Consider the following 24,800-nt stretch of genomic DNA (forward strand, 5'->3'; position numbering starts at 1 on the left):
GGAGGTGGATTAATGTCAGTGGCCTGAAAATTAGATAGATTTTCATCATATAATGGAATAGTACATGATGCTGGTGCTGGTGGTAAACTCAAAAAAATGGGTAAAGTTGGTTGTGGTTGAATATAAATTGTGTTGGAAGGAATATTTGGTAATGTATGTTGAATGAGATGTAAATCTAAGGTATGGGAAGATAATGTGCTACTATCAAAGACATCTATAGGATCATGATTATGTAATGTAAGCTTACACTACAAGAAAATGGAACATTTGTAACAAAAATTTTGTATCAAATTTAAAATTGTTAGAAAAAAAAGAGTTTTTTGTAATAATAATTGGTGATTGTTACAAAAAAAAACTATGTTTTGTAACAACATTACAAGTTGTTACAAAACATTCAAATATTTTGTAACAATCTATTTTTTTTTGTTACAAATTATGTTAGTTTTTGTAACGCGCCGGTGTATTGTTACAAAATATTATAATATTTTGTAACAAAAAGTGAAGTAGTTGCAAAAATTCAAAGTATTTTGTAATAAAATAGTTTTTTGTTTCAAAAACTCTAAATATTTTGTAACAAAATATTTTTTTGTCTGAAAAATCCAAATTATTTTGTAACAAAAAATTAATTTGTCACAAAATTTAATATTGTTTGTAACAAATTATTTTTGTGTCACAAAATATATGTATATTTTATATTTTTTTTTTCAAAATGTTAAATACTTTAAGAATAAAAAAGAATTGTATATATAATTTTTTAAAATAATTTTATTTTGTTTCAGAAATTAAAAAAATTGTTCATAATAATTCTTTTAAAATATATTTTACATATTATTTTTGACATATTCATTAATTTTTAAATGATGTAAATATTAATTTATATGCCTTTAGAAAATTAGTATATAATTTTAATTAATAACCAGATTTTTAAAGTAACTAAAAACTAATTTGTGAAATTAATTTTTTTTATTAATTTATAAATATAAATAACAATAATTAAATATATCCCAAAAAAATTAAAATACTAAAGATAAAGCTGTAAAAACCAAATGATGATAGTGAAGGTAAGGTTGTAAAAAAATCCTAAGTCCTCACCCCTCACTCTAAGCCTCCCTCAGTTACTCTGAACCCTCACCGTGTCGTCTCTATCTACGAGGGAACATGCAGCTGCTGCCGGAAGAAGAATCACCGGCGTATCCCCTGGGAAGCGTCTGCGGCGGCGTCGTGGTCCTCCGTGGTGTTTGTTCCGTCGTAAGCGCCTCCAGTCGCTCGTCGAATCTGCTTCGTGTGTGCCACTGCTCACCTCCGTCTGTGTCAAACTGGCCATCTTGGCTCCGCCGTGTTCCGCCTCATCTGCCTCCGGCGTCATGCCTCCTCTATATTTGCTACCTCCGTCTCTGTCGTCCTCTTGTTGGTTCGCTCTTCTACTGGATCTGCTCTGTTCGTGCCGAAGCTCTGCTCGTGTGGTCACCTCTCCTCGCCGGTGGCCTGCGTCTTCGACGGTGGAACGGCCCCAACCCGTCGCTGAGTGCTGACTTTGGTTCTTCTTCTGACATTCTGCAGTGTAGAGGTGAGTTTTTTTTTAATATATAGTTATTCTATATTAATTTTGTGGACTTCATTTTTGCTGTTTTATTGCAGGTTTAGAAAAGAAATGATGAAGATTTAGTAAAAGGGTCTTCTTCTGGTGTAGTTATTCTGCAGTGTAGAGGTGAGTTTTTTTTAAGTTTGTCTCCTAGCTTGCTAGTGAAATGATGAAGATTTAATAAAAGGGTCTTCTTCTGGTGTTGTGTAGCACTCTTTAAAGTCTTCTGGTTCAGCCGTGCTTTGTTCCTCTGCTGCTGGTCTGCTCCGATCGTCTCCTCTGCTGAAGGTAAGTGCAGTTTAATTTAGTATTGAACCTTGATTCTGCTGATGTTTTGACTGAAAATATTATTTTGATATCTGGTTGAAAATATTAGTGCTATTAGCTTTTGCTTTCTTTTTAGTGATTTCGATTCTGTTTTTTTTTTTTATATATTTTTGTGTTTGTGAATTGAGTAAAGTAGGTAACTACATTATCCTTATTAACTATGTTGTTAGTTGATTATCTTAGCTGAAATATTGAACCTTGATTCTGCTGATGTTGTGGTTGAAAATATTAGTGTTATATCTGGTAGATAATTTTATTTTAGCTTATTAGGAGAGTTGATATTTGATTCTAATTTTTGTTTTTGTGTTCTATTATTTTGATTCTAGTTTTTGCTTTCTTTTTCAGTGATTTTGATTCAATTTTTTTTTATATTTTTGTGTTTGTGAATTGAGTAAAGTAGGTAACTACGTGATCCTTAGTAACATAGAAATATTGATTAAATTTTGTTATTAATTTTGTGTATTTTACATTGCATTGATTTAGGATAGTTTATGCTTCTCTACTCATCCGGCGTTGTCCTTTGCCTCTGCTGGTCTGATTCGGCTGTCTTTCTTCTCCTGCTGGTCTGGTCTGGTCCGATTACGTCTCTGCTAAAGGTAACTTCAGTTTATTTGAGTATTGTTAAATATGTTGTTAGTTGATAATCTTAGCTGAAATATTAAATCTTGAGACTGCTGATATTGTGGTTGAAAATACTGTTAGTTGATTATGCTGATGTTGTTGTGGTTGAAAGTATTGGTGTGTAACATGGTTGATTATATGATTTTTTGGTTATTTGGAGAGTTGATATTTTTATTCTATTTTTTGTTTCTGGATTTTATATTTTAAACTTCCAAAAAATTTGCAGTGCCATCCTAGAACCGGTGTCGAGCCTGACATCCAAGAATTGTGGCAAATTACTCATCAAAAGACTAATGGAGAATGGGTCAATGAAAAAGCTAAACAAATTGATGTAACATTACTAACCTTTTCCTTTTTCTGTTGCATGAAAGTTAAATTTTATTCATGAAATTTTTGGTTTTGAACCACATTCGGTTTTGCCAATTGGTGTTGTTGCGCTTGCCGACAACACATGGTTTATGCCTATTCCAAAGATAAAGGTTCTTGCTAGCAGTGCGGTAAGACTTTCGCTTGAGAATTGCAACTCTGCTTTGTAATTGGTTCTTAAGTATGTAACATTAAAATTTTCTCAATTGATGCATAGGTATTCTATACACCATTTTTGAGACACATATGGACATGGTTGGGTCTTACACCAGCAACAAGGAAAAACTTCCTCTCCCTCTTGGATAATGGCTACAGTTGCATTTTAATACCTGGTGGAGTGCAAGAAACATTTCTCATGGAGCATGATACCGAGGTGTGTTCCATCTCACTCCTTTTTAGTATTTCTATTCTATTTTTGATAATTGTAGTACTATGATTGATGCAATGTTTAGTATTATATTGTTATGAAAAATTTTCCTTCTAATGCTATATAAATAGTTGAGGCCAACTATCCTATAACATGACATACTAGGAACTTGGCATTCTACATTTTTCTTGTATGATTATATTAGTGTATAGTCAAAAAATTCCTAAAAAAGTTGTAAATATAATTAAGGAGTACATTGTGTTAGTTAGATCTTTTAGTGCCTACATCTTACTGGTTTTTCTTGATATTTGGTTTTGTACTGTATTTCTCCTTTCTACTGATTTTAAAGACAGGCTGAAAAGGATTTGAAATAAATTGTGTCTTTCAAGATGAGCATCATTATTGTCATTGCATGATTTATGTTAAAAACTTTAAATGGGTCAGTGATATTAAGATATTTTTACCCTGTAGACTGCCTATCTCAAAGCAAGAAAAAGATTTATCTGCATAGCAATGCAGAAGGGCCAACCCCTTGTTCCGGTTTTCTGTTTTGGACAGGTACTTATTTCTTGTCCAAATCAGCTTTACAACACTAAAAATTATTTAGTGTTTCACATCCTTATATGTTAGTGTTACTGATTTATGTTTATCATTAACTACCATTTCTCATTTTCCTTCGTCACTGCAATGTTTGCTATAGTCAGATATCTATAAGTGGTGGAAACCTGGTGGGAAGTTAATTCTGAATTTTGCAAAGGCTATCAAGTTCACCCCCATATACTTTTGGGGAATTTTTGGGTGTGTGTTTCTTCTACATCCCAATTTGTTAATCCTCATCATTTTCGTTATCAATGTTTTCACTAGACAATGTTTCTTCCATGAAAAATCAGAGTAACTAAATTTATATTTGAAGTTGAGTTGGTTTAATCTTTTAACACAAATCATCTCTTCAACTTCTAGATCTCCAATACCATTCAAGCATCCAATGTATATTGTTGTGGGTAGACCGATTGAGCTTGACAAAAATTCAGAACCAATAACAGAAAAGGTATATGTCCTTCATGCAGCGTTTATCCATTAAGTTATCCTGGGATAACATATTAACATGCTGCATTCTTTTTCTCTCTTGTATTGTTCCCTATTCATCTTCAAAATGTTCATTACATTGACTTGTGTTATGCTTTCACTAAAGATTCTAGCTTCCATGAAAAAAAAAAACTTTATTCAAATCTTTTATGGAACCTTATATTTCAATGTAAAGCATGTGGGGTATCTCTAATATTGTTTGTAAATTTGATATCTTTCTCCATATTAGGTTGCTACGGTGCATAGTCAATTTGTTGCATCACTTCAAGATCTTTTTGAACGGTACAAAGCTCGTGCTGGATATCCAAACCTTGAGTTGAGAATTGTCTGATGATTAGTCCAACATTCTGGGGAATTACACCAATCTTTCTTGGTGATCATATGCTACCTTGAGGGCTCAAGACTATTTTGATGCATAGAGACACTAATCTATGTTAGAACTTTTATGTTTTGGTTGAACTTATATATGCAAGACATATAACTTGTAGAACTTATAGAACTTGTAGATATATACTCACTAATATTATTTTGTTTGAAAACAATTTTAGCTAAAATGATCTTGTTTGACTTATGTATGTTTTTGCATATTATATAGATGTAAACTTGCTTATCAAAATAGTTAATATATTAGTTAATTTAAAAAATAATTTAGTAAATTATGCATGCAATTTGTATTAAAAAAATTGTTACAAAATAATTAATTTGCTTTTCTAACTAAAGAAAAAAATGTTACAAAATCATGTTACATTTTGTAATAAAATTTGTTGATAGAAAAAAATAGATTGTCACGAAAAATACCTTCAAGATCAAAATTTGTTACCACTTTTGTAACGGTTTTTAGTTTTTTGTTTCAAAACAAATTGTTACAAAATATCATATTGAATTGTAACAGTTCTATTTTTCGTTACAAAAACCTTTTGTAACGGGACTTACTGCAACAGCCCCTTTTTTTGTTACAAAAAACTTTTGTTTCAAAATTTCGACGTTTTGTTTCAAAATTTCGACGTTTTGTAACAATTTTTTTTTGTTACAAATACGCTTTTTTCTTGTAGTGTTAGTGTCTTGATTAGAATTGGAAACAAGTTCAAATTGATGAGAAACTTGATTATTCTTATATAGAAAGAAATTTTCATAAAAAATTACATTTTTAGAAATGAAAAATTGTTTGTTATTAATGTCCATCAAAAGATATCCTTTTGTTTCTGTTTTAAAGTCAAGAAAAATGCATTTTCTTCCTCTTTTATAAAATTTATTTTTATTTGCAACCAAAGTTAAAGCAAATGCAAGACATCCAAAAATTCAGAAGTGTTGAATGTTTGGTATTTTACTAAAAAGAATCTGATAAGGACTTTTATTATTAATAGATGAACTAGGCACTCTATTGAGAATATGTACAGCATGTGATGCAGCATATCTCCAAAAAAAATGGAAAAGTCTAGGGGGCCAGCACCTTTATTAAATTTTGGCCAGCATGTAATCAGCAAAAGAAAAGTGAATAATTTCTAGCCATTGGATGAAATCTCACACCATTAAAATCATCATTGATGGCTACTTGATGGCTACAAATTACAAAAGTTGCTGCCCCCTGGCACTCCTCAGGAATATGAGCCTTAAAAATGAGTGTCCCAGCAATATTCAAAATATCTTGATATTTTTATTCTACAACTTCATTTTGTTGAGGTGTCTTAACACATGAAGTGTGATGAATTATTCTCTATTTTTCATAAAAGGAACTCATGATGAATTCAGCTCCATTATCAGTCCTGATATTTTTTATTTTTGTTTGAAATTAGATTTCAATTAGTTGCACAAATTATTGAAAAAAAAAAAGAAGTTTCACTTTTATTTTTTATAAAAAATAGCCAAGTGAATCTGCTTTTTTTTTCTACTATTATTAAAAAATACTTATGACCAGCAAAAGATGGAGTAGAAATAGGTCCCTAAATATCCATGTGAACTAAATCAAATAAATTGACAAGATTTTTTTTTACTCAAATGAAAAGGCAATCTTCTTTGTTTTGCATAATGACATGGTTCATAAGGTTCATCTTTTAATGGAAATACAATAAAAAGATAACTCTTTTTCATTTCTTGTAACCTATCAATTGAGACATGTCCTAACCTATAATACCAAGTTTTATAATTTATAGTGTCTGTGATAGCATTAACACTAACTGAATTATTGGTGTTGACTAATTCTCTATTCTTTATTTCTAAGTTGACATAAGTTGCATTTGAATTGAAGATATACAAGCTACCTCTTTGTCTAACATGACCAATCATCTTCAAGAAAAGGTTGTCCTGTATCTCACAGTGTGTATTGTTAAATAAGAATTGACAAGGTAAAAAATTAGTTGCTTCAGACATAGATATGAGATTAAAATTGAAAGAGGGCACATATAATACATTTGTAAGGTAAAAATCATGGGTTAAAATTATAGTTTCACTAATGGTTGATGTGGTCTCAATTCTATTTGGACCTTTGATTAATATAGGATCTATTGTATGATGAGAGTGAAAAGTATGAAGAGAAAAAGTAACATGTGCAGTGGCACCTGTGTCAATTATCCAGTTATATATTGTAAAGGAATGTAAGAAACTGATAAAATATGGTGTATACTTGCTATAGGAGCTATCACTGTGTTTATGACTTGTGTTTGAAGAGAACTATGAGCAAGATCATTTTTATGTTGCTGGAATAGAGAAATCAATGCTTGTTTTTTTATCTTCAGAAAATAAGTTGTCTAGGCTCTTACTATTCTCCTCTTGAGTTGAACACACATCAAGTATGTTGCTATTTTCACCTGTTTTATCAACAACAATCATATTGTTCACATTTGCTACTCTAAATTTTTTTACAAATGAGGAGGAAACTCATGCTTATGGTAGCAGGTCTCTATGGTGTGTCCAGTCTTCCCGCAATGAGAACAACTTCTCATCATTCCTCTTCCACTACTAACTCTACTTCAGCCTCGGCCACGTCCGCCTTTGTCACCTCGATTTGTGATACCAGAATTTGCATTCAAGATCATACCAAACTCTCTATTGTTTTCATTACCAGTTCTTCCAATATTGACAGCATTAACAAGCATTCTTTTTTTACTTTGATCTAAGTTGGTTAATTGTCTTTCTTGTTGCAAAAGCAAAAAATAGATGGAATTCACACTGGGCAGTGGCACCATCAACATAATCTGTGATTTCACTGTGTTGTACTACTCATTTAACCCTCTCAAAATTCTAACATCATATTCTTGGCCTCTATATTCTCTTATGATCTTTAGTCCACATGAGCATGATACTCCACAAGCACATGATGGGATTGGTTTGAACTCATCAAGTTCTTCCCAAATTCCCTTAAGTTTAGTGAAATATGCAGTGATGGATAGATCTTCCTGCTTCACCGTAAACATCTCTTCTTGAAGATCAGTTATCTGAAATAAATCACCTTCATAGAATTTGTGCTTGAGATCATTTCAGAGCTCCGAGGCCACATTACACCAAAGAACACTCTGAAGAATCTCTGTACTTAGGAAAAATGCAACCATATAGTATAAAGGTGTTGCATCTATCCCAAACTTCATAAGTTGAGTCAGTTTTTTCAGGTTTCAGAATGCTTCCATCAATGAATCTCAACTTATTCTTCGATTTGATGGATAGTCAAACCGATCCTGCCCATGAGTAGGGGTGGAAACAGGCCAGGCCAGGCCAGGCCAGGCTTTGCTCTTAACAGGCCTGGCCTGTCATACAGTTGATTGGCCTGAGCCTGGCCTGCAGCCTGTTATAGGCTCTTTATAAAGTACTAGGCCTGGCCTGTTATTCAGCCTGGCCTGGCCTGAAGCCTGTTAAAAGGCCTGCTAATTTTTTTTTACAAAAATAAAAATATTATTTAAAAAAATTATTTTTTAATAAAAATAGTTACATGTAATATGTCATATATTTAATATTTGTAAAAAATTTTAAACTTTTAACATATTTAAAATATACAAAAATATTTATAATAAAATATAATAAATTTAAAATACCTCATAATTTTATTAATAATAAATAATTATTTATATATTTAATTATATTTTAACAGGCCCAGGCAGGCCTGACAGGCCTATAAGGCTAATTAGTGAGCCTGGGCCTGGCCTATTAATGTATTAAGGCTTTTAAAAGAGCCTGGAGCTGTACCTATTTTATAACAGGCCAGGCCAGGTCAGGCCAAACACAGGCCAGGTTGCAGGCCCCTGGCAGGCCGCCTGGCCTTTTTCCACCCCTACCCATGAGTGATAATTTCGAGTTGTAAGAGAAGTTTGAGTTAGTGATAAACCTAAACTTTCATTTGGATGGAGGTAGAAGAGACTTGTCTGATCTGGTCTTGAATCGAGTTCAATATTGATCTCCCTACTTGTGTCTGAAGGCTAGCAAGTTGATTCATCAATCTTGTGATATTTTGTAAATCACTCACTGAAAATGTTTGCAGGTTGTGAATTTTCTAGATTCTCCACTCCAGCTTCTCGATCTACCATGGATGTCGCAGAAATAAGGGGCAAAGTTCACACTTCTTGCTTAATAATATTTGCAGCTCTTCCACACTCACCGCACCATGATGAAATCTATTTTGAGCTGCAGATTTCTTAGTAGAAAAATAAATAAATTCTGCTATGCAAGATAAAAAAGAGAGAAATGCATGTATCTATTGCATTAATAGAGAAATCACACTTTTATAAAAACAAAAGGTACAGTTATATACCCAAAAAGAAAAAAAATTATACTAGTTATCTCTTCATATTCTATTATACAACTGTGATCTACTAATATCACACAATATCCAATAAAACAAGAAGTACCGAGAATACTAATAGTATTGATACATTAATAATAGTATTCACACTACAAGAAAACAAGCTTTTTTCTACACTTTTAAAGCGTGGTGAAAAGTCAAAAAAAGTGTAACGATAGCTTTTCGCCACGTTTTTTGAGCTATCGGCACGCTTTTGAAAGGGTCACAACTGCAAGGGTGCCGGTTGCTCTATCGCCACGCTTTTGGTGACCTACCGCCACGCTTTTTTTGTCGCCACGCTTTTATCTATTGCCACGCTTTTAAGCGTGGCCATATGTGAGAGATATGGCTACGCTTTTAAAGTGTGCCAATAGCTAGGATATGGCTACGCTTTTAAAGCGTGCCAACAGCTAGAGATATGGCTACGCTTTTAAAGCGTGCCAACAGCAAGAGATAACGCTACGCTTTAAAAGCGTGCCAATAGCTAGAGATATCGCTACGCTTTTAAAGCGTGCCAATAGCAAGAGATATCGCTACATTTTTTAAGCGTAGCTGTTGATGACTGCGGTACAATATGGCTACGCTTTCAAAGCGTGGCTATAAGTTTATTCAGGTTCTGTTGTTTTTTTTTTTTCGTAATAAAATCTTACAAAATTCATAGATAAGTGTAAAATTTAGACAATGACAATTATCAATCAATTTGTTTGAAGACTTTTCTACAAGTTTCAAAGATCAAAAGATGAATAGTTGTGAACATTGCATTAAATGAGTTACACGAAGAGTATTTGTGCATATTATGGTAGTACCACGCTAAGCTAAAAAGCACAATGCATCAATTTGAAAGTGCCACAACAAGAAACTAAGATTGCATCAGGAAATCAATGGTACATTATTTACATTGACATGAAACTGAACAACAATATGGGGCATTCCCCCCTTTGACCACAATTCCAAGTTCATCACTTGAAGCAGCTAAGGATCTGCTTTACCAGCAACCTGTTCATCACTTGAATCATATTGATCTTCACTTATTTCCTCATCATCACTTGATTTCTCTTCTGGTGCAGCTCCTACATCTTCAGCTTTAGCATACTTCTCACAGTACTCTGAACAATTCAAGCACACTGTGTTAAATTAAGAACTTTATTGATTCTAAAGTTAAAGACCATTAAATTATGCATAAATTAGTCTAATGAAGAACTCAAGCCTAGAAAAGGAAATCCAAGTGATAATGGCTTCAAGTAATAGATAAACATAGACAACAGCAGCTGTATAAAAAGAATTCATAACTATGGCTTACCCTACTTATGTGCTTTCTCTTGTACTAATTATATCAATGAGTGAAGCTAGTGTGCATTTCATTTTTCTTACTTGAATGGAAAATTTCTACAGAAAATATTCAGATAATGTAAATGACACCACATTGACAGATCCATTTAAATGTTAGATATAAACCAAAAATTAGAAAAGAACAAACAGACGGTGAACCCCTTATAGGGTTGTGTGTAAGTGTGTAAGTGTGTAAGTGTGTAGTGTGAGTGAGTTGTAAATTTGTAATATGAACCAAAAGAAAAAAGGTGAGAAAGGGACAAACATCACAAAAACATGATGTTGAAAGGTTCTACCCAAATTAAAAACTAAAAAATTGCAGCTAGCCAAGTTATGGAGACACAACACAATATAAAAGAAACTTGGTCACCCAAAATAGCAGGACAAAAGCATATTCTCCCATGCAAAAAAATAACATTATGTTACCGTACAAGCAGATGGATACTTAACACTACGTTCCAGTAAAGGAACCATATGTATATAAATCTGTATGATGTTTTTGTAATTTTATATCCGCGAGTGACCATAGCACATTTGCAAAATGAATTCTCAAGGGATTTCTCGTCGCACCTAGGCATATAAATACGAGTATCTTATCTATTAGCTTTGTATTTAATTGAAACAATTTGTACTTTTCCCAATTTGTACTTTTCAACTATTACTAGTATTGTCTATTGTGTCTAAACCTGTAATACATATCTGGATAAGAATTCACAGTAAAGTATCTAGCCCAAGTCTCAGTTAGTTGTCTACTTTAGTTTTTCACAAAATGAAACTGATATAAATGAAAAAGGATTAAGAACCCCCCATCCCCCAGAATCAAGGATCGTTAATGCAAAGAAGGGGCAGAAAAACAAACGAGGAGAAAAAATACGAGAAAATTTGTATGCTCAGAAAATTTGTATGCTCAGAAAGAAGGGGCAGAAAAACAAACGAGATGTATCTGTCAGCATATAAATCTCGGTTGTCAAGTATATTCCTGCCAAGACAGTGCGCTTGGCATTCCAATCAATATCAGAAGCATTGTCACCTGTAGCATGCCAAATCTCATCCACGAACATTGCCCTCTGTTTAAAAGAGAAATTACTAAAAGAGTAGTTGACTGATGAACTGGAATCAAACTCAGCAAGACCCCCACATTCGTCTCCCTGTTTGTATATTTTTCACAGGAGAAAGTCATCACACAAACTTCAAATTGATGTGACAGTTAATATTTTATGTTTAGAGATACCAATAAATGCAGTACCACTTCATCTTGGCGATTGCTCAAGCAACTACTGCTACCACTTAAGCTATCAGCATCACTAGAATCCTCAGCATCACTTGCATGATATACAAGACCGTCTGAAGTATTCCATGAGTAGCGAGAAGTGAAGTAACTAGTGTCTAGAGCACTCTCAGAAGCAGGAACAAACGCAGCCTGCAAACCAGAACGTTATTATGTTGTTCAGCATACAACATCTACTACATCAAGAGACATGCAGTACAATGAACAAAAATTATGACTTGAGAAGCATTACATACCTTCTGTCTAGCAAGTGTGTCCCAATTTATATCCTTAAAGAAAACATGTTCTTTCACCTGGATAATTAAGCATCTATCAATGTGACGTTTGAAATGCAAGTAAAATGAAACATGATCATAAAAATGGGGAACAAGCATCTGTATGCTAATACAGTAATAATTAAATCACCTCTGATGCACCTCTAGCTCCAAGTCTTTGGTTAGGATCTTCAGTAAATAATCTGTAAATAAACACATTTCAGGTACTAATCCAAGAAAATATTCATTTTTCTATCCTAATCGTGACTTCAATTTAGCACAATAACGCAGGACAAAAAACCATAATTTATAACAGATCGGCATCCAGCTAAGGGAGCATAAAGAAAAAGCTTTAGATAGAATAAAACCTAGATTTTGTACAGATTATAATTATATTTTCATTTTTACACAAAGTCACAGTTAAGAGGGGGTAAAAAATGAATCATGGGCTTGTTATGTAGTTGACAACAGTCAAATCATTCAGAACACCAAATACAACGAGATTGTTGCTTTGTGACATAAGTTCAAATACTTGAAACAGCTTCCTGCATGTGAGGGTAAGGCTGCACATCTACCCTCCCAAAAAGCCCCACCTAGTTGAAGCCTGTTCTCATGGTTTAAGGATAATGCCATGTGAAACGTGAAACAGTAGTGGTCACTGTCACAAGATTATTAACATAAAGTTCATATTTAACAGATAAAGTATGGCACCAGGATTGCTGAACAATATACATTCGCAAATGCTATCTTCAGCTTAAGCAGTCAAGCTAAAATATCCAAATTAATGGAAGCATACTCAGTATTGGAAACATAAACAAAGCATTCATATTCTAAAATGCTTACCAGAATAAACAGTTTGCAATTGCCAGATACATATAACATGAACATAACATGATTATTACCGATCAATAAGATCTTGAGCTTCAGGACTCATTTCTTCAGGAACTGCAGGCCATGGTATCTTACGATTAAGAATATTATCAAATATAGTCTACAAACACCCCCAAAAAGAAATATCTGTCAGTAAGAGCTAAACCATACAGTAAACAAGAACAGAAACGCAAAAATCCTGGCAAAAGGTATGCTATAAAACCCAAAAGCTGCATGCAAGATATATATCCAATGCCTAATAAAACTTTATAGTCAATTAGGTATACTCGTCACAATTTATTCTTCTTTATGTTTTCCAAATAAACATCTCATTGATTCTACAGCTAGTATAACTTATTTAAATATACTAAAGTTATTGTGAAATTACAACAAATATGCAAAAGTGAGTTGGTGATATGAATAAGCATGTCATGTACTGAAGAAACAAGCAATTCTAACACATCATTGGCATTGCAAAGGGTACTATCATACTATTTATTTCTATCCCTATCTTACCCTTTTGAGTTTCCTACAAACAAAAAAGAAAATGAAGATTTTGGTCTCAATACTAGTCTTAATTCAGGTTGATCCATTTTCATAATACAATAAACATAACAAAACCTGATACTTAGTCTTGTAGATGTTAACAGCAGCTGCATGAGCTAGTAACTGATAATGTGACACTATATAAGGTTCAGTGGCAGAATCACCCAACACTGCAATTAAGGTTTTGCCATGATGAACATCTTCCAGGTGCATAAGCTCCAATTGCGTAGGCGAATTTTCCAATAGACCATGGCTCGTTGACTGTGATCCAATGCTTCACTCTGTCTCCGAATTCTTTAAAAATCTTTTGACAAATATAAGTAAGAAATTTGAATTACACTATCTTAGGACTTAAAAGGCCACCATATTCATCTTCTAAGACTTGAGGGATGTCCTAATGTAAAATAGTCACAAAAGGTTGAATATCTACATTGAGTTCCAAATGGAAGGTACTAATATCATATTTTAGGCCTAAATTATTGAAACAGAAAAAGAAAAGATTGGATTAAATAATCAAATATTTTAGCCACATATACAATATGATGAACCTTTAGCTAGTAGCTCACTGATGAGGTTATTATAGTACTTGATTCCTTCCTTATTTACACCTCCACTGAGCTTTCCCTCTGCAATTAACCAAAGGATCTAACGTTTAATTAACTTAATAATAATTAATGAACCACTTCACTCTGATGAATAACATGACATAAGTAAGAATAAGAAATATATATTACTGAATTTAAATTAATGAAGATCACAATATAGCAAGCTATATAATATGTTGATGACTTCATGTCTTCATTTTCATATTGGACTTTTACTTGGTGTTCCCTTTAAAGACAGAGACAAGGAAAGAGAGAGAATTAGAAATGTATTTAATTTTCCCCACATAACAAATTAACAATCTAATAATCTTAAAAAGATAATTCAAATCTATTATATTAAGTTAATTAAGAGATAATAGTTTCAATGGTCTCTGAAAAGATCACATGTAATTAATTTGGTCTTCTAAAAATCAGAGACCTCAATAGGACCAATTTAAAGTGTTTTATCTTTCGAGTACTAAAATGACGCGAACCATTTTGATTAACTCTTACAATTATTTTGCAAACTTAAGAGTAAACTAGTGTCATGTTTCTTACTTAGTAGTATTCTGGACCAAGAGATGGAGAATCTATAAGCATCCATGTTTAAATCCTTCATGATCTCAACATCTTTCTGCATTATCAATGTTTTTCTTTTTTCAGAAGAATCAAAATGATTATGCCTAATTTCTCTGTTCTTGAATTGTTACATACAAGCTAATGATTCAGGTGATTTGAAGTACTGCACCTTGTAGCGATGATATTCATCCATGGCTATCTCGCCATTACTTCTATCTTAACTTTAAAATTAATTCCTCACACTATCTTATACTTTTGTACCTACTTAATGATGATAAAGGATGGTTAACAACAATACAACCAAAGGTTATTATCTCACTAAGTACAATTTGATCAAACAAATTAGAAGCATTTATATATAAATATAAATTAAAGCTTTAATTTCAAAAAGTAGAAAATAACAGCTGCATAGTTCACACAGTTGAAAATCCATAATCATGAATTCTGAAAATTTACATAATCATAACACAATTCAACCAAATAATAAACAACCAAAAAATAAAACACCAAAAGACAATAGAAGATACCTTCAGAGGCATCTCCAATCGGGACTGGGAGAAGGAGCAGGGGAGTCGACGAGCAGAGAGCAAAGGAAAACCTTATACTAATAAAAAAACCCTAGCGCTTCCCTTTCATATCAATCAGAGAATCTGAGAAAAACCAGCAATTGTTTCTAGGCCCAGAAAATTCCAAAAAAGAAAAATGGAAGAGAGAAAGAAAGCTCACGGTGGCGAAGGGAATCTGAGAAAAACCAGCAATGATGCCAGAGGTCTCAAAACAGCTCCACGGAAGGGTTTCTTTTGGCCATCAACGGAGGGCTTGCGACGGACGGTGAGCGCCGAAAGAGTAACCACCTACGAGAGTCACCGCCGAAGGAGCAGCGATGGTGGGAGTTCCGAAAAAGAGAGTAACGACGGAGGCATTGCGAGCGCTGGGGTTCTTTGGAGGGTTGGGTTCTTCGCGGAGGGCTGGGATGAGGGGCTGGGGTTCTTCGAAGCTTTTAGGGTTTCTGGGTTCTTTGAAGAGAAAAGGGGTTCTTTGAAGAGAAAAGGGGTTCTTTAATTTCGAATAATGAAGGAGAAGAACGCAGCGTTTAAAATCATGAAGGAACGCAGCGTTTTGTTGTTTGGAGGACCTTTTGGCCACGCTTTTGAAGCGTGCCAAAAAAGTTACAAGAAACGGCCACGCTTTTAAAACATCACCCTAACAAAACCTTGTCGCCACGCTTTAAAAGCGTGCCTGTTTCCCTCTATGGCTACGTTTTTTAAGCGTTACAAAAAAAAGCGTGACTAAATCTCGAATCAATTGTTACTCTCATAAAAGCGTGGCCGTAGACCCTTTTCGCCACGCTTTTTAAGCGTAGTAAGAAAAAAAGTGGCCAAATCTCTAATCTATTGCCATCCTCATAAAAGTGTGGCCATCGACCACTTTTGGCCACGCTTTTAAAGCGTGGCAAGAAAAAAGCGTAGCCATAGGCCTTTTTTCTTGTAGTGTCATACATTAATAAATACCACTACAAAAGTATAAAACCAATCATAATCTAGTAGATAAAGGTGATGTGTAAATAATTTACATAGTTTATTTTCTAGTATTAAGTTTAGTTCTTTATTATAGTAGTTTATTTCCATTCAATCTAGTCGTATTAAATAACTTTAGTAATATATAAGTATATAATTATATATATGAAAAATAAAGAAGGTTTAAAAAAATTAGTAAGTACAAAAGAATTTTTTTTATTATAAAATTATTTTGAGGCGTATTTAAAATGGACTATATGCGATTGGGTCTTGAGTGATATGGTTAGATATGGTGGTGAAGATGTTGACAATAACTTCAGTTCACCTCAATCTTAGAATAGTGAGTAAGAGGTACCTGCAAAAGATTCTAATACTTAAGTTAATAAAGAGTTAATTAGGTTTTATGTAGAATAGAATTGAAAAGTACCTGAATTTGATAAAATATTTATAGAGAATAATGATTTGATCATCACTTCTTCTGTAAATAGATAGTGGGTGATTTTCTTCCTTTATATCATAAAAAATTATTTCAGATTGTGATAGTTATTGATCTATAGATAATACCATAAGTAGTAAGGTGACAAATTATTGCTTGCCGCCTAAGTCAGGTCGGACACATATATATCGTGGTACTCGTGCCTTAACTATGTCGAATAGGTTAATCCATATAGCTTTAAGATTGATCTTTTTAGATTTGGATAGCTTTCACATAATGGACCAACTCTTTTGGACCATAACTTTAATTATTTGAGCTATGGTATTAAAAAAATATGAATATATATGTATATATTCATATTTATTTTACATATTTTTTAATAAAATAATCAATAATTAAAAAAATTAATGTTAAATAGTCAAATTTTTTATAATGGAATAATCAAATTACTTTACTAATCAAACTTTAAGAAAAAATCAAGGGTATTTTTTATTTCTGAAATTTGATAAAAATTTTAAAAATATCCTTAAGTTTTATTTTGTTTCAATTTTGTTTCAAAAGTTTTCGATTTGCATCAAATATACTCATGATGGCTAATTTTTCAAAAATTTTAAAACCAATTCAACAATAATTTCATAAGAACAACCCTCAACATAAGCAAATCAAACATAATTTTTATACATTATTGTTAGATTGGTATTAAATTTTTTGAAAATTTAGTCGTTTACCTTTACCTGTTTAGTTTAATCAATCCTTGGGATACTAGACCCACTCTTTAGCACACCATAAGATCGGATATATATAAGGGCTTTAGCCCGAGGGAGAAGGGGTCCCAGATCTAGTTGTGATTGCCATTGAGCTTTATCTCATTCGATAGAGGACAGTAGATCTATTCCCAGTAGAAGAGATTATGATCCGAAGGAAGCAATGCCTTCTAATTGAGTCTGATCCTACTCCCTTAAGGTAGACGAAACTAATAAGAAATCCAATAACCCTGGCTTTCGCCCCTTAGATGAAATGCTAATTCTCTCCTCTTTAGGAGGTCTTACGGAGGGTCTTTACTTAACTCGACCTCTAAGCCGTAGAGCCGATAATATATTTGATACAAATAGAAAATTTTTGAGACAAAATTGAAATAAAATAAAACTTAAGAATATTTTTAAAATTTTTGTCAAATTTTAAAGACAAAAAGTATACTTTATCCAAAAATCAGTATAAATTACTAATGTTGTATATTTTTACTTGTATTACTTACGATTATATTCCTAAGATATTTATTATATATGAGTCATTAGTTTCAGCCTTTCAGGTGTATATATAGTATATATAAAGTAGTATAGTTGTTTTTTAACGTGTATTTCTTTTTTCGACACATTTCGATTAAATTAATACAAACAAAATATAAGAGAAATGAATTTTATTTCAATAAAAATAAAATTGTTTTGTTAAATTAATGTTTTGATACAAATTAAAAATCAATGGTTTGTATATGTATGTAAGAGAGAAAATGAAGAGAAAGTGTTTTTGTGAGGGAGGAGTTGATTGAATCCAGCAAGCATGTGACCCACGCTGTCTGTTTTCAATATATAACTATATGCGGATCTTACACTTATCACATAAGCATGGCTTCCTCAACAGCGTTCTTCTCTCTCCTCTTTCTACTGTCTCTCTCGTTCGCCGCAACCATCAGATCCGTAAGAACACTTCCCTCCAATCTCATCTATATATCGTTTTTTGATTTCGTGCGTAAGAATGTGAATGAATATAATATTGTGATGTACGCAGGATTCTGATGCGGAGTGCGTGTTTACGGTGTACGTTAGGACGGGATCGGTGTTGAAAGGGGGAACGGACTCCAAGATCGGATTGAAGCTATACGACAAGTACGGTTACTACATCTACATCAACAACCTCCAGGCCTGGGGAGGCTTAATGGGCAAGAACTACAACTACTTCGAACGCGGCAACCTCGACATCTTCAGCGGCAGGGGACCGTGTCTCGAATCACCTGTATGCGCCGTTAATGTCACCTCCGACGGCGCCGGTTCTCATCACGGATGGTACTGCAACTACGTCGAGGTCACCACCACTGGGCCCCACGTCTCCTGCGCTCAAGAGCAGTTCGAAGTGGAGCAGTGGCTTGCTGTTGATACCGCTCCCTATCAGCTTTGGGCCGCTAGGAATAAGTGTAGGTACAGCTTGGACCAGGCTCGCCCCAGGCCCAACAATGGAGGAGCCAGTCTATCCATGTCTCTATGATGTGCCTCCGGTCAGTGCTGTTTTGTTGTTGTAATGCTTGAATGCTTCGGGGCAACTTTGAGAGCTTTTCCTTTAGGCAACACTCTACTGTTTTGCGAGTCTTTGTAATGTTGCCTAATAATAATGAAATGAAAAATGATCTTTTTGTGAGTCTTTTTATGGTACAAATCATAAATTCTTTTATACGAACAATAACGAAAGTGGTAGATCTCATCTCTCTCGATAATGTTGTATTCAAAATATGGCAGGCTGGCTACGTGGTGATCACATCGCTGCGCGGGAGGATAAACCCTAATACTTGTTATCTGCATTACCCCCCATGGATCTTACTCCAAGCAATTAGGTGTCAAAGTCAATATATTGATGCAAGGAATGTAGAGATCCAAATCAACCTAATTACTATTGCTTCCATTTTGAAAATCCAATCACCTAAATATTTAATTGAACCAGTTCTTCATGTTAGGCCTGTCACATGTGAATCTCGCGGTCGCAGTGGCACATTAGAAAATGTGAAAGACATACCCCCGCGAGATTTAGGGTCTCAACGTAACATAATTATTTAATAATTTGCATGTGACTAAGGGGAAAAAATGTACAAGCTTGTACGAATATTATTCATTCAATTTACTATTTACAAATTACGAATTTAACAAACAAACAAATCAAATGTATACTAGTCCATAAACAAATCGGCCCTAATCTTTGGACATTAATGATGCAATTCCTCCATATATTGGAGGTAGCTGTTTCTCTAACTATCTTCTCATCTAAACTATACCATACAAGTAAGGCCCTGGCTAATTACTTTTTACTGAGTTGCTCTTTGGCCTCCAACAAAGCCCTGCTTACTTCCTCATCTTCCGGTGTCTCTTTTACCAATATTTCATAGTCTTGTATTGCAGCTTCCCATTTTTTCAACTGCAATTTCACCATAAATATATCACAGTTCAATTTCTCTTCTTTTTTTTTTTTATAAAAAACATGGAAATTGAAGTTTAGGAAATTGAATACCTTTGCATTACAATTAGCTCTTCTCAACCTGGCCTTGGTGTAAGATGGGCGCAAACTAAGAGCAGCCGTACAATCTTCCACAGCTTTGTCGTATTGAGCTAAGTTTGCTCTACAAGCAGCTCGGTTGCATAGCAAAACCGAGTTATAAGGATCATGGGCAAGACCCTCTTCATAGGCAGCACAAGCCTCGGAGAATTTCGATTCCTTGAAAAGGTTGTTGCCGTTTGATCTTGCAGCTGCCATGCCTTTCGCCTTCCTCATCACTTTGCTAACCTCCCTGTTATTTGAGTCTAGCCTACCTGCTTCTTGAACTGCTTCTAATGCAGCTTCAAATCTGCCCAACACTTAAGCCATTAAGCACTTAAAAATCAATATTCACCACTGACCACTCTACTTGTTTTAAGACACTAACCTGCCAGCAACCAAATCAACTTGAGCCCGAGTCACCAACAAATTTGCATTGCTTATGGCTCCAAAGAACTTGGTACAATCCTCAACTTTAAACTTTGGACCCTTTGACATTGCTTCGTCTGCATCTTGATGCCTTCGGAGCTTTAAAAATGCTTCTGCTTGCAATGCAAATATCTTCCAGTACAGCCACAACCAGAATCATATCAGCAAATGCACATGCATCATGCATGTATGTGTAAGATAGAAGTTGCTCACCTGTGGAGCGGAATCTGCACCGCATGATATAGCGTTATTAGTCTCCTTGATGAGGTTGTTCCAATCTCCTAACCTGCGAGCCTCGGTGCACTTGTTTAGCTGGAGCTGAAGATTCTTTGCTCTTGCAATCTCTTCTGGATTAACCTCAGGTCCTGCATGTTTATAATGATAAAGGGCCTTATCTGTTTCCCCTAATCTGCAGAAACAAACGAGTGAGTATGACAACACCCTTGTAATTGACAAGTTAGTATCCAACCACATGCACGTTTTCATATCACACTAACCTTGTGTACAAGTTTCCCAATCGATGATGAGCTCTATGGTAATGAGGCTCTATTTGGATGGCTTCTCTACACTCAAACACAGCTTCCAAGAGCCTACCACGTGCAGTTAATGCTGCACTTCTGTTGCTCCTATACGATGCCTTATTCGGATCAAGCGCAATCGCAGCATCATACAAAGCTAAAGCCTCTTCAAACCTCCCATTCTTGTAATCTTCATTTCCCATGATCTTCAACTGCTCTGGATCCATTCTAATAGATAGTGCTCTGCAAAAAGAAGCAGAGTCTTTCTTTTCTATTCTGGCCACATTTTGCTCCGTAGGATTTGTGTTTCTTCCGTTATAAGCAACCGGGTCTGGGTTTTCTTGCCTAATATGTTTGCCCACAGCACTATTGCTTGAATTGGTACTCTGTTGCCTCAGGTTACCTAAATCACCAGCCAGCATGACATTGCTTGATGAAGCTCTAACAAGGGTACTGCTTCCATTGGACTTGTGGTGATCCATGATCATTCTTTCGAGCTCGCCAGATATGCCAACGGCTTCTTGGGGCACCCTCTTTCCTTGAGTGACATAGCCCTCAGCAGGTGAAACTCTTGATGTGCCTCGTACTTTATTTTCGGTCACAGCAAGAGTTGGCTTGTATTGATGAGGCTTGGAGGAGTTAGAACGTGATGAATAATCCTGGGCTTTGGACGTAGTTGTTGGCACCGAAGATGCATCTTTGGAGCCACCTCCATACCTTTTCATGTTTTTTGGGTTCGGTTCCTTCACAAAATTGTTGTCATTGATTTTGGCAATGGGAGTAGAAGTCTCCGAGGTTGTTCCGCGTCTCCAGAATACTAAGCAGCAACCATATTTATGCGGCAATATATCTCCCATCTTCTGGTGATCTTATGTTGAGGATGTTCTATCGATGATTTCTTAAGCTAAAGCAGGAGCTAAGACAAGACAAGAATGGCTGCTTAAATGTCTTGGTCCATAAATGATGAAACAATGAAAACTAATTAATGCAACATGAACAAGGTTATAAATCAGGACTAAACATCTCGAAAAACGGCAACTCCTTCAAGTCTGAATGTCAACAAGAGACGAAATGGCAGGATATATTTATTATCAATGCAATGGAATAAGTGAGTTTGTTAAGAAAAAAGTGAAAACGATAGCAACAGCTGGCTTTTCAGTTTTGTTTGGTGGTGCAGTTTCAATATCCATAGGGATCCTTTACATAATAATCCAGCTTAACGGTCTAAAAACTGTAACACGCATATCATCAAAACTCCTAGCTTATAGCTATGTTGGCCTCTGCCAATAACATCTTTTTCATTCAATCCACCAGAAAAACCTGACTCTTCTATCTGAAATAGGTCGAGCTCCATTTGGACAGGTTGATTCAATGGATTACCAGTAGTTGTTGGTGGAAAAAAAATGGTTTTCAATATTTTCCCATTTATGAAATACATTAAGTACCCGATATGGACCATTAACCTTGTAACACCCTACCATACAGAGTCTTATGCTTAAGTCATAATTCAGAGATGACAAGTTATTACGACCTCTAAAACCAAAATTTAGTACGTTTAGTAGTATGAATAATTGATTATAACTAGGAGCCTTTGTAGAAAAAGGGGTAAACAAAAACCGTAACTCGAAAGCGCAACACTCCGATCGATAACGTAACGAACAGGGATAAGTTAACGCGAGATCATATATATACAAAGAAGTGTCAAAAACAGGAATATCAAGACTCAAAATCCGGCTGCGAAGATAACCGGTCCGAGCATAGCAATATATACATATAATAAAATAAGGAAAACCCCAAAGGGACACAAATACAGAAATCTATTCTCCAAAATCCCCTCTAGAAGGAGTCATCACAGTTTGTATTATATAATGGAGATAAAAGTATCTATGCAAAACATATAAACCAAAACAGAGCCCCGAGAACAAATATCTTCGCTAATCCGGAAGTCTCCAGCATGCCTTAACGAGAAGCCTCGCGTCCTGCATCTGAAAACCACAAAATACGCATGGGTGAGAACCAGAGGTCCCCAGTACGGTAACAGCTTCCACATATATAATACATAATAATAGAGGAAAGTCGAAGGCAATCCTAGAACTTCCTCCAGATAATATCAAAGCTTATAAACAAACTAAACCGTAAGTGGCAACTGACTAAAGATCCTTCAGTCTAACTAATACTTCCCTTTCCAATTCCTTCAGACCTCCCAACCACCAGCAGGAGTATAATATAGCAAACACAGTTATATCAGACAAGAGATTCACAAATAGGATCGAATAAGGCATTTAGACAATTAGCAAGTAATATGCAGTCAAATAGGCAATCTCAAACAATTCATGTAGTATGCTTATGATGCATGCCTGTCCCTAGTGGCTGATGATATCATCTGTCGGTTATAGAGCCAACCCGACAAGTCCTGGTAGCTAACCATTGGATTGTCCCTCTGTCGCGCATCCCCAACTCGAGTTATACTCATCATAAACTTGATCATAATCATGATTGATATCCATCACCCTCACTGGTGAATATTTACGGGGGCGAGCTCATCCGAGCCTTTCACAGTGCCCGGCCACACTTACGACATAGGGTTAAAAGAGCTTCGAGTCTCAACCTGGAGCACGTGGTGGCTAGCCACTACTTCCTCCCAGGGAAACCCTCATCTCCGATGGTGGAAGTGCAAACATTCACAATTCATTCAACAGCATATATGCATTTATACTTAGCCATAATCATGGCTCCGCCGTAACACGGCAATAATCTAGCCATCTGGCTCACGGTTAAATCCATAACCAGTCAATTCATTAATAATTACGGCCCTTCGGTCCATGGCACAACAATCACTTCCACCGCCATCCTCCGCATCTCACATAATCATCTTTGATCCTCAATGATCATTCATTTTTCCCCTTACTTCACTCGCAAGTTACCACATTTACTAGCCCTTTTTCTCATGCTAGGCATATCATAATGATTCAAGACATAAGTGGTGAGATCGGAGGCTTAGAAGTATGAAATTTGGCTTTTAAAACTCAAAAATCAACTTTGGGATGAAAGCAGGACCACGCGTACGCGCACTCCACGCGCACGCGTGGATGGCCTTAAAACTCATCGACGCGCAAGCGTCATACACGCGAATGCGTGGATTGAAAATTAGCCAAACGACGCGCAAGCGTCAGCCACGCGTACACATGGGTGCTTTTGCGCCCCAGGCACAAAACTGGCACAACTCTAGCACAACTTTCGGGAAAATGGCTGGGCATTTGGTGCAGCGCACCGACGCGCCCGCGCACACAACGCGCACGCGTGGATGGTGCTTTCTCGAAGAACGGCGCGTATGCACCAAGTGCGCCTACGCGCGGGGGTCATTCTGCTAAAAATTTCTAAGTTAAAAGCTGCAAAATTTACAAATTCAACCCCCAATCTTCCGAGGGACATAACTTTCTCATTTTAAATCGTTTTTCACCCGTTCTTCGAACGGCATGGACATCCCGGATCCAATTTCATTTCTAAACAGATTTGGTACAATTCAGAGATCCGTAGTCCAAGTTATATCCCATCAAATTATGCCCAAAAACCGTGTTTTCATACAAAACCATAAGGTGCCATTTTCAAAATAAGCCACTTTCAACTCTTTTCAAAATCAATCAAAATGTACCAAAATCAATGGTGCACGAAATTGTGATGTCCAGGCTCAAACAATCCCTGGCAACGTGAGCAACTTGGTACGTGCAATCGTGATTACACTTTGATTATGTAAAATTCATGGCTCTTTCTTTCCCTGGCAATGGCGCCAAGAACATGGTGCCAATACCATGGTTCACAATTTCGATACAACTAACCAGCAAGTGCACTGGGTCGTCCAAGTAATACCTTACGTGAGTAAGGGTCGAATCCCACGGAGATTGTTGGTATGAAGCAAGCTATGGTCACCTTGCAAATCTCAGTCAGGCAGATATAAATTGATAATGGTGTTTTCGAATATTAATTAATAAAATAGGGATAGGGATACTTATGTAAATCATTGGTAGGAATTTCAGATAAGCGA

At 35.3% G+C, this 24,800-nt stretch overlaps 3 protein-coding genes and 1 long non-coding RNA gene across 12 annotated transcripts; 2 read left to right on the plus strand and 2 right to left on the minus strand.

Moving 5' to 3' along the window:
- The first annotated feature begins 3,690 nt into the window (after positions 1–3,690).
- LOC140178197 (uncharacterized) lies at positions 3,691–4,313 on the plus strand. Its single transcript, XR_011870456.1, has 3 exons — positions 3,691–3,821; positions 3,964–4,061; positions 4,224–4,313. It is a non-coding gene; the product is annotated as an uncharacterized lncRNA (long non-coding RNA).
- A 5,524-nt stretch (positions 4,314–9,837) lies between these two features.
- Positions 9,838–15,659, minus strand: LOC112733318 (probable serine/threonine protein kinase IREH1). 9 transcript variants are annotated; one of them, XM_072212488.1, is made up of 12 exons: positions 15,291–15,659; positions 15,092–15,214; positions 14,734–14,825; positions 14,544–14,619; positions 13,477–14,027; positions 12,888–12,976; positions 12,137–12,188; positions 11,968–12,024; positions 11,690–11,863; positions 11,474–11,591; positions 10,415–10,500; positions 9,838–10,220 (listed from the first exon to the last, which is right to left on the minus strand). In XM_072212488.1, exons 5-11 carry the CDS (start codon positions 13,612–13,614, stop codon positions 10,448–10,450), a joined length of 681 nt encoding a protein of 226 aa, XP_072068589.1. In that variant the 5' UTR covers positions 13,615–14,027; positions 14,544–14,619; positions 14,734–14,825; positions 15,092–15,214; positions 15,291–15,659; the 3' UTR covers positions 9,838–10,220; positions 10,415–10,447. The 9 variants fall into 9 exon arrangements, with proteins under 9 accessions (XP_072068589.1, XP_072068588.1, XP_072068587.1 ...); XM_072212487.1 differs by lacking the exons at positions 14,544–14,619; positions 14,734–14,825 and having other exon boundaries at positions 13,477–13,705; positions 13,950–14,027; XM_072212486.1 differs by lacking the exon at positions 10,415–10,500.
- Positions 15,660–17,361: 1,702 nt separating this feature from the next.
- On the plus strand, positions 17,362–18,929 carry LOC112733320 (PLAT domain-containing protein 3). Its single transcript, XM_025782247.2, has 2 exons — positions 17,362–18,211; positions 18,303–18,929. The coding sequence occupies exons 1-2, from the start codon at positions 18,140–18,142 to the stop codon at positions 18,774–18,776; spliced, it is 546 nt and encodes a 181-aa protein (XP_025638032.1). The 5' UTR covers positions 17,362–18,139; the 3' UTR covers positions 18,777–18,929.
- A 648-nt stretch (positions 18,930–19,577) lies between these two features.
- LOC112735391 (inactive TPR repeat-containing thioredoxin TTL3-like) lies at positions 19,578–21,615 on the minus strand. The gene is made up of 5 exons (XM_025784929.1): positions 20,738–21,615; positions 20,454–20,649; positions 20,200–20,372; positions 19,788–20,121; positions 19,578–19,694 (listed from the first exon to the last, which is right to left on the minus strand). Exons 1-5 carry the CDS (start codon positions 21,613–21,615, stop codon positions 19,578–19,580), a joined length of 1,698 nt encoding a protein of 565 aa, XP_025640714.1.
- Between the last annotated feature and the right edge of the window lie 3,185 nt (positions 21,616–24,800).

The sequence above is a fragment of the Arachis hypogaea genome, chromosome 13 (genome assembly GCF_003086295.3).
Source record: "Arachis hypogaea cultivar Tifrunner chromosome 13, arahy.Tifrunner.gnm2.J5K5, whole genome shotgun sequence".
NCBI classification, from domain to species: Eukaryota; Viridiplantae; Streptophyta; class Magnoliopsida; order Fabales; family Fabaceae; genus Arachis; species Arachis hypogaea.